Source organism: Antechinus flavipes, chromosome 2 (genome assembly GCF_016432865.1).
Source record: "Antechinus flavipes isolate AdamAnt ecotype Samford, QLD, Australia chromosome 2, AdamAnt_v2, whole genome shotgun sequence".
NCBI lineage: Eukaryota > Metazoa > Chordata > Mammalia > Dasyuromorphia > Dasyuridae > Antechinus > Antechinus flavipes.
The window spans coordinates 23,328,847-23,339,071 of record NC_067399.1 but is presented as its reverse complement, the minus strand read 5'-3'; the positions used below and the strand labels follow the sequence as shown (position 1 = coordinate 23,339,071).

At 41.0% G+C, this 10,225-nt stretch overlaps 1 protein-coding gene across 1 annotated transcript; it reads left to right on the top strand.

The window, feature by feature from the left end:
* The first annotated feature begins 487 nt into the window (after positions 1-487).
* LOC127547407 (major histocompatibility complex class I-related gene protein-like) lies at positions 488-8,918 on the top strand. Its single transcript, XM_051974320.1, is given in 8 exon segments — positions 488-742; positions 4,364-4,627; positions 4,841-5,098; positions 6,179-6,457; positions 7,503-7,606; positions 7,608-7,623; positions 8,102-8,134; positions 8,347-8,918. Coding segments are annotated over 8 exon segments (1,074 nt in total). The 5' UTR covers positions 488-639; the 3' UTR covers positions 8,364-8,918.
* The last annotated feature ends 1,307 nt before the right edge of the window (positions 8,919-10,225 follow it).

The window sequence follows — 10,225 nt, the reverse complement described above, 5'->3', positions numbered from 1 at the left end:
TCTTCTAGTCTTTTTTTTTTTTAATCAAGAATGCCCAGACTGATCAATTCAGTTTTTCTCGATATTGAAGAACTATGTGTTGCCCACTCACAGCTTCCACCCATCACCACCACACTTAGTTCTGCTATTTGAGATAAAGTGAAACATGTGTAGGTCAAGGGAAATTAATGTTCTTAAGAGAGCAAATGCCTCCTCCCCACTCTGGGCCCCCAGCAATGTGTTATAGTGACTTTAACATAGAGCTTCCTGTTGCTGCCACAGACGCTTTTGTTCCATTCATTCCCATAAGCCCAGAGGTAAGTTCCGCTTCGTTACATAGAACTTCAGCTGTCAGTTAATAGAAGGCCACAGTCTGGGAGAGCCAAGCCTAGATGGGGGTCAAAGAAGGCTTTAAGAGTTCCATTTCCTACTGGAGAATAATGGAGTTTGGAGGGTTAAAAGTACTTAGCACTCACAATGCCCTACTTTTTCCTCTTTCACAAGCAAGAAGAACAAGCAAGTGTTTGCTGATCCTTACTGCGGAGCTGGTTCCTTGCACCTGCCCTCAAAAACTGGCTTACCCTGGAGGAGAAGGAATTTGGAGCCTGGAACCATCCTGCGTGAGTCACCGGGAAGAAGGTCCAAGAGATCCTAGAAAGAATGGGTTGTGAACTCCTCCAGATGAGAACCCAGAGGAGGAAGGGAATCTTTATACCTTGGATGTTCTTTCTGGGAGTGTTTGCTCTGAGGGAGACCAAAGCAGGTGAGTCTGAGAGGATAGGACTGGCCTCCCCAAGTGAATCAGCCTCCAATACCATGGAGATTTCATAACCCACTCTTAGAGAGAGTCTGGTTATGTGAGGAGAGATACTTTCACTGCTGTGGGGAACTTGCAGTTCCATCAACCAGTCAATAAGTTTTATTAATAACTCACAATGGAGATTTAAATGTACTGTGCTAAGTGCTATGGATACAAGGAAAAGGAAAGATAATCCATGCCTTCTATGAAATTACATTCTAATGGGAAGGAAAACATATACAAAAATCAGTACAAATGAAACACGAGACAACTGCAAGTAAATGTTTAGAGAAAAGGACACTAGGTGATGGAGATACCAGAAGAGGCTTCATGTAGAAGGGGGCACTCAGGCTGGAACTGGAAGGAAGGTGGGGATTCTAAAAGATGGTGGAATGGAGGATTGGCAACCTAAACATGGGAGGCAGAAATGAGGAAGGAAACATGGAACAGTGAAAAGGGCTCAGGAATTGAACTCTGAGGACCAAAATTCAAATCCTGTAATAAGGAGGTTGGAGTTGATGACTTCTAAGATTCTTTTATAGTTCTGAGACTAATATCCCATGACCCAATACAAAGGCAAAGGAATTGTAGATGGAGAGAGAATTACAAGGAATGTATAACTAGGCTGTAGAAAGCATAGTTAGGTTTGTAACAGGTTTGGAAAAGTAGATTTGAACCAGATTGTGAAGCAAAACAAAAGCATTTGAATTTGACCCTAAAAGCAATAGGGAATCATTGTAATTTATTGAGTAAGGAAGTGACCTGAACTTTAGTAAAAATCATTTTAGGAAACTGAAGGTTCTACTGATTATTCTAAGAATAGAGGACACAAATCCTAGTCCCTTCTCTTCCTATCCATAAGGACCTAAATGCCCCAGAGTCAGAAAACCTTTGCATAGATTCAGCTCTGCTGTTTATGATCTCTCTGACTTAGGACAAGATTCTTTGTCTCTTCTGTCCTGTTTCCTCAGAAATAAAATATGAGATCAGCCCAGGCCTTTTGGCTCCAAAAACAGGATCCTTTACCTTTTATACACCATCAGCATATTGAAAAACACAGTGCCCTCACCTCTCAGTATTTGGAGAGGGCATTTTTCTCTCTAAGCCTTTTCTCTATCTGCTTCTTTAGCTCTACTATTTCTATCCAAATGTCTAAAGTCTGTATCCCTTCCCAACCATGCCCTGCAATGAGGTAAATTAGAACCAGAAGCTCAGGAAACACCAGCTCTTCTCATTATGTTGTCAGCTAGCTAAGTCCACTTAGCATCCATAGCCTCCTTCTAAGCTTCTGTAAAAATGAGGAGTTGGAACTAGATATTCTCAAAAGCTCTTTAAAAAAAAAGTTGTCCCTATAGTATTGATCTTTAATAGTATGACTCAGTGACCCTGAGTTGTCTTTTTTAGTGTAAAGGAAAGATTCAAGAGACTATTTGGGGGATATTTGATCAGTCATTTCAATCTCTGAACCTCAGTTTCTTCATTTGCCAAATGGGATTGCAATGTCTACTTTCTGGGTTGTTATCTTAAATACTAGAGAGATGGTATAGCAAATTAAGAGTGAGCCTTGAAATCAGAAGGATCTGAATTCAAATATTGCCTCTGACACATATTGGCTGTGTGACCTCAGGCAAGTTTAATGTCTCAGTACCCCGGCCAGTTCCCTAAGATTGTTAAGTCATAGAATAAGTGCCAATCTACACTAGCAGGGGAAGTTTCTTCACTATCAGTCACCACTGAAATCATGATCCAGATCCTCATCCCCACTCCTTAAAGAAAAAAATCACTAATGAAATATGTTATTAATAAGATCATGGGAATTCAAGCTAAAGGGATCTCAGAAATTGTCTACTCTAACCCTCACTTCTTTAAAATGAAATTTTATGGATTTTTTTGGTTTTCTATTACCAAATTTCCAAAAATAACCTCCCCTTCCCTCTTCCCAATCCCCATCCATATTCATATCCCTTCCCAACACTCAGTTTCAAACATTTTATTTATATCAATTTAAATCAATCAAGTTATATCAATATAGCCAGTGTGGTTGGTTAATCACTTGTCAGTCATGTCCATCTCTTTATGATCCCGTTTGGGGTTTTCATGGCAAAAGATACTGGATGGATTTGCCATTTCCTCTTCCAGCTCATTTTATATCGAGAAAAAGAGGAGTAAGTGACTTCCCCAGGGTCACACAGCCAGTAAGCATCTAAGGCCAGACTTGAACTCAAGTCTTCCTGACTCCAGGCCCAGCACTTATTCACTGAGTCATCTAGCTGCCTCCCTATCCCATCATTTTTCAAAATGAGGTTATGAAGCACAAAGACAAAGTCCAGAAAAATTTGACTTAGGCAAGAATCAGAGCTTGTATTCCAACTCCCTCCCTCCCTCTCTCCTTCCCTCTCTTTCCCTCTCCCTCTTCTTCCTCTTGCTCTCGTTCTCACTTTTTCACTCTCTTGCTCTTTTTTTTTCTTTCTTTCTTTCTGTCTCTCTTTCTCTGTGTGTCTCTTTTTTTCCTTATCTTTTTCTTGAGCTTTTTTTTAACTTTCTATGTCTCTGTGTCTGTTTGTCTGTCTCCATTATTTCTATAAAATCAACTTTGCTATAGGATGTGGAGATCTGGGTGCATACATTCTATCCAAGTGGATTAACTCTAAGCCCAAGCCTTCTTAAAGCTTTTTTCAAGCTAACACAAATTCCACCTTCGTTATATTCCCAAATTTCTCTTCCTGCTTCTTACTAAAGAACCCAACAGAACTATTTCTCATAATTCCCTTAATATTTTTGGAAGGACCTTCTTTCTGGTGTCAGTTAGTGCTGGTTTTTTACATTTTATAGACAGAAAACTGAAACTCAGTGATTAAATGGTCACAGAGGTCATAAGGCGAAAGGAGGGATTCAAACCCCAGTTCAAGTCCAACATTGTGTCCATTAATTACATCTTGATTTTCAAAGGAGTCCATGCATGCAAATTGTTATATGTGTACCTTTTCTAGTATTTTAAAACTTTTTTGCTTTAGTTTCAATCTATAACTTAATCCGTGAAGAAAACTCCCAGTTTGGGAACACACTCTGCTGGTGTGAAGGGACAACAATAGTCTTTGACAGTTGTCCAGATTAGAGAATGGAGAAGTGAAGAAGAATTTGAATCCAGCTCTTCCTGAGCCACAGCTTCTCTTCCCTATTCCCCACTGCCTCTCTGCTCTACCATAATGCTTTCTCATCATTCCCCTTAGTCTCTGCTTGGACAACAGGGGGCTACTCTCAGTCCAGAAATAGTCATCAGAGGAGGGTTTTTCACTTCAACCATTCGAGAACTTAAACACTTTGGAAAGGTTTTGAGAACAACTCTTCAAAACCCAGTTTCCAGCTTCCCTCTCTCTTCCTCTACATGCCTCCCTCCTAGGATTTTCCTCTGGTCCGGTAGATTGCATAGGGTTAGTAAAAGGAAGCGGCATGTGGAATTAAAAAGCCACAGGTTACCCCTTTCTGGATTTGCCCTCATCACTCTCCATCAGGAAATGAAAAGAATGGGGAGGGATGGGTAAGAAAGCATGTTTAGATGCAACAGTCACCCTCTCTGTCATCCAGCCCTCCACAAGCTGGAGACCCAATTTACTGGGTTGGCCATAACCGACAACCTTCCAGACATCATCTTCAATGTGTGGGTCGATGGCCAGCTCTTGCTCTCCTATGATACCCAGAACAAGGAGCTGCTGATCAAACTAGGTTGGGCCTACCCACCTTTGAAGAACAAACTGATGGAGAAACTGAAAGAGCATCTGCAGCAAGGGCGAGAGGATGATTTGCGGCGTTTCAGTGCCTACTGGATGGTCTCTTATAATGAGACTTGGGGTGAGTTTCCTGCACCAGAACGTTATCCTTCCCTCTTTCACCCACCTCCTGACCATCCTTTTCTACCTTCCTCCCCTCAAGATGTCAAAGTCTGTTCCTAAGACATTGACTCAAGGGCTTGAGTGTGCTAGTAAATGATCAAAAGGTCCCCAGCCAGGTTCCTTCGCTGTTCCAATTGCCTCCCAAAGAAGGATCCAATTCTATTCCCCACAGAGGTTCAAACAACCCAGGTCACAGTTTTCTGTGAGCTGGATGGAGACATCCAAGTGGACAGCCGAATGTGGGTTGGTTTTGATGGGGAGACTGTCTGCCAGTTAGATGAACAGAGTGAAGGATGGGTAACCAAGAAGTCAGAGGTCACACGCTTCTGCAATTATTTGGAGGAAAGCGTCCAATGGGACAAAATACTAGTAGATGAATGCCCAAGATTTCTGAAGATTGTTCTGGAACTCTTTCACCTAAAAGAGAATGGTAAGTCCCCAGACTCCCCTTCTCACGTAGACTCATAATCTTGCAGTTGAGAGTAATTGTGACTCTTGTCAGCCATCAATAGGAGATTAGGATATACCTGGAAACACTCGGCATATACATTTCCAAACTATCTATATAGAGCTTGCTCTGAGAAGACAATGTATCTACAAGATTAGCACTGCTATCAGTGAGATGTACAATTCATGAAATGGAAGGATGGCAATCCTCAGAGAGATGCAAAGACTGAGACAGAGACAGAAGAAACAAGAGATGAAGGAAGCCAGGGAATCAGAGACTACCTCCCTCACTGGGTATTTGTGAGGGAAATGCTTTTTTAACCTTAAAGGAGAGTGTGGACTGTTACTATAATATTATTATAGGAGGATAAAGTGAAGAAACAGTGGGACATAGATCTAAAATACTGAAGGCCCTTCTCTTCCCAATCCCAGAGGCAACATCAGAAGGTTTTTAACCTCATTAATCTAACTTCCTGGAGAATCACCTGACTGCCTTTGAAGGCCATTGGAGGGGGGAAAAGTTGAGAAAAGTCAAGGCTAGAACCAAGAGTCAAGCAATAAATTCTTATTATTGTTAAGCACTTACTGTATACCAGGCCTTGTGTAAAGAGAGACAAAAGCAGTCCCTGCCCTCACATTCTATTGGGCATCATCAATAAATGATGTATATACAAGATACATAGATAAATATTGAGATCATCGCTGAGTGAAGGAGAAGAAGGAGAGAGGTCAGGAAAAGTCTTTTGCTGAAATTAAAATGAGAAAACCAAGGTTTCTAGGAGGTGTACCTGAGGGGAAGGCACTCCCAGCCAGTCATGAAGACAGCTCATGAAAAGGCACAAAGTTGGGGGCATGCAATATCTTATTGGAGCAAGAGCAAGAAGGCCAGTGTAACTTAATGGAAGAGCATATCGAGGAGAATAAAGGATAACAAGATTGGAAAGAAAGGAGACATCTTATTGTGAAGGTCTCCAAAAAAAGTTTTCTATTTGATGCTAGAAGTAATGGGAAAATAGTAAGTGTTCCCTGATCTTTCAAAATGACCGCCTCATTTGTCTCCCAGAGCCCCCTGAGGTGACCGTGTCTCGCCATGATGCCCCAGATGGCAGGATCACTCTCTTCTGCACAGCCCGGGGCTTCTACCCCCGCCCCATCCTGCTCCACTGGGAAAAAGATGGGCAAATGGGGATATGGGGAAAGGAGACCTCCAGTGGCACCTTGCCCAATGCTGACGCCACCTTCTACCTCCAACTGACTGTGGAGCTTGAGCTGAGGGACACTGGAGATGGTTACGCCTGTGTGGTAGAGCACTGTGAGCTAGGGGTGCCTGCCGTGTACCCAGGTGAGTGAACCCAAAGGCCTATGAAAGGTCTGGCAAATGGGATCTACGTGTGGGGGCCATGTGGATTATTCATGTCCACATAGGTTTCCCCAAAGGCAGCTCATAGGATATCGTGAAGAGATATTTCTGAAATCTTGCCCACCCCTCTCCAAAGGAGATTTTGATTCCTGCTCAGAGAGGAACAAGAAAAGGGACGACGAGCTGACTATTCTGCTCTCCTCAGAAAGAGGGTACCAGAAAGAGGGCATTTTTTATATCTATCCACCCCCTCATATATCACCAGACTAGAGGAAATGATTTTTAGGTTCCAGTCATTTTCCTAAGAAGGAGAGCTAATTATATCCAAAGGCTTGTAAATGCAAATTTAAAAAAAATATCACAAATAGTGAATGATGAGCAAACCCATTTAGCCAAGTCTATAGACTCAGAGAGACTTAGAAAATATCAGACAATGCACAGAATGGCTGTGAGTAAAATATTTCAGCTCAAACCGTCATGGTTCCAATATCACCTGAGAGGAAATTCCCATAAGTCTCTAGGGAAACAAGCTAGAAAATCAGGAATAGGTTAAGGTCCTGGCTCCTCTGCTTATCTGCTACTTCCCTAAATCTTTTCTCTCTACCTCTAGACAGTCTAGATACAAACATCTAGATATGTCTAGATATCTATATCTAGCTAGTCTAGAAGATAATCTAGAAACATGTATCCTTTCTTGAAACAAAAGGCTAGAAACAGATCTTTTCTTTCTCGAGCTTTTCTGCCAACTTGACCTTTCAGAGAGGGGAATAGCATTGAATAATTATTTTCTCCACCAATAAGAAGAGTCCTAAATAATGCACCAAACTTGAATCTCAAATTGCATAAATCATACTCAAATGAACCTCAGTTTCCTTTTGAAAATGATGGGATAATTGAGAAAAAATCTTCTTAATGGTCTCAGATCTGCTACTGAAGGGGAAGGGATTCAGTGGGCAGAATGCTTCCAAGTTTCCATAAGAAGAGACCCCATCCACTTTTGTGTCTATTGCCTCTGCCTTCCCTGCAGCACCAGGAAAAGTCACGAGAGGAAAGTCCTGGAAATTGTCTCTAAGTATCTCAGCCACTACCATCCTGCTCCTGGTCTCAGCTGCAGCCTTCATCATATGGAGGAAAAAAAGATGCATGGGGTAGGAACAAGGAGGACAAAGGTGGGAATGGGAGGGCAGATCAAAAGTAAGAAGGAACTGGTGTTTCCCACAGCAATTCAAGGCCTGAGTACACAATATATCAGTCGTAATTTTTTGCTGGGGGGGGGCAGGTGGCAGTTAGCCATATGGATCCCTCTGCTGGATATTGGAGGAAAGACCAAAAGCAGAGGCCCACCAGTCCCTGACCAATCCTAGTGTGTGATAGAAAAAAGTCAGCTCCATCCTGTCCTGGTGGGAAAGAAGAGACTGCTCTAAGCCACTAGGAGCTCCTGTTCTTTACACACAGGAAGATTCTAATGTGATCATTGCTAGACTAGCAAATTCTCACATGGCTCCATGTGGCCTGATCCTCAATATTAAATGAAAGGCTGTCTTTAGGTCTTTCCCCACACAGGGCAAAGTCTTTTTTTTGGTTCTCCCAAATCTTTCTCTAGAACTCTCTCCATCTATCCCACAGGCCACAAGAGCCAAGAGGACAATGAGGAAGAAGGTAAGAGACAAGGAGATGGGAGGGCCAAGGGAAGAGAGCTACCAAGTGGTACTTCAGGAGGTTCACTGAGGGATATGGTAGGGGTAATGGAGGAGAAATGGATAGAGAAGGAATCCCATAATTTTAGTCTCCTCCTAGGCAACAGATATTGGGGAATGAGAGGATTCTAAACATCTAAACATTCTCAATATTCCAAACATCTCTTTCCACAGGAATGTCATCTTGTTAGGAGAACTTTCTCCTTCTTCCTTTTCCCCTTCTCCTTCTAATTCTTCTTCTTTCAACCTTCTCCTCTCCCTTACAGAAATTAGGGAGTCCCCCAACTTCAAAGTATAGGAAAGGGATGTTTGGTTAAAACTCACTTATTTTCATATTCCACATTACAAAAAGTCTTAAAATCTAGATAATCAAATGAACAATGATTTATTAAGCACCTACTATGGGCCACAAGAAAGGCAAAAATAGCCTCAATTAGTTTGAATTCTAATGAGGAAAACAACATACAAAACAGTATAGTTAGAGAGAGAAAAAAAAAAAAAACAGACAAACAGAAATAGAGAAAGTTGAAAGCAACAGAAACAAACAAAAAAAAATTGAAGATAATCTCAGAAAGAATGCTCCAGGCTTTTTTTGCAAAAGTATAATTAAGCTGGGACTTGAAGGAACCCAGGAAAGCCAGGAAGCAGAGATGAAAAAGGTAAGGCTTTCTCCACTGAGAGAAACACCCAGTGAAAATGCTTGGAGTCAAGAAATAAAAGTGTCTTAAATCAAAATCTAAAGGGAGGTCAATGTCAGCTGAAAAATGAGATTGAAAGTCAGAGCACAGATTTTAGAAGAGAAAGAAGGAAAAGTTGAAACACTGATTATAGAAGGCCCTCTTAAAGAATTTAGTCGTGAAAAGAATGATAGCTAAAGGCTTGTAGCTAGTGAGGAAAGAGAAAACAGATGAAGGGTTTTGAGCATGGAGGACACATGGACATATTGGTAGACATCAAGCAAGCAGCCAAGAGACTGAGAGAGATTGACGATTCATGACTTTATCCTCATTGGAGAAAACAGCATGGAATGGGATCATTTGTTCATATAAAAGGGTAAGGAGAGGAGCCTCTTCTTCCTATGAGATAGAGATAATGAGAAGATAGTAGGGGAAGGCATCTTAGTCACATGAGATTAGGAGGAGAGAATAAGAGGAGTTCCTAGGTAAGTGGCTTCAATCTTTTTAATGAAATAAGGCAAAGTTCTCAGCTGAGGGAGTGGAGGAAGGAAGACTCAAAGGAGGGTTAACGATCAATTAAAAGGTTTAGAAAAGTCTCTGTCTTGAAGTCAGGAGGACCTGAGTTCAAATGTGATCCCAGACACTTAACACTTCCTCGCTGTGTGACCCTGAGCAAGTCACGTAATCCCAATTGTCTCAGGGGAAAAAAAGTCTTTGTCTTGAATAGCATAGGGACTCATTTAGAGATATATTAAAGGATTGGTTCATTTCAGTGAGGCCCAGTTAAAATTATATAATATAAATCTGTGGGGGATCAATCAGTACAGTTTATTTTCTCTTGTCCTTTCCCCCAGAAAAAAGTAATTTAAAGAAAAACCTGGAAGAAAATAGAATAACTCATTTGTGAATGAGTAGATGATAAATAAATGACTGAAAAAGCATTTATTAATTTTATCTCTATTACTTAGCATAGGGCTAGAGATAAAAGTAAAAAACAGAGACAGTCCTTGCTCCCAAGAATATTTCATTCTACATGAAAAAGTCCAGTAGTTCTGCAGATAAAACAGCCAAGCAGATGGTAAGGTAAGTTTCTTGTTCTTGAAGAAATAGAAACAATGACCAGGTATAAAATGAACATATCAGAAAATAAATATAAAACAAAGTCTGAAAAACTTTTGCACAAAAAATGCATTTTAAAATCTCAAAATAAAATGGCAGAATGGGAAGTAATAGGTGTGACCAATATAATGAAAGTTGACCAATCCCTTGATAAAATACTCTCAATCAATTTCTCAGTTCCATTAAGAAATAGTCAAAGGAGATGAGTTGATAACTTCCTCCAGAGGAAATACAGATAATAGATGATCCTAGGGGAA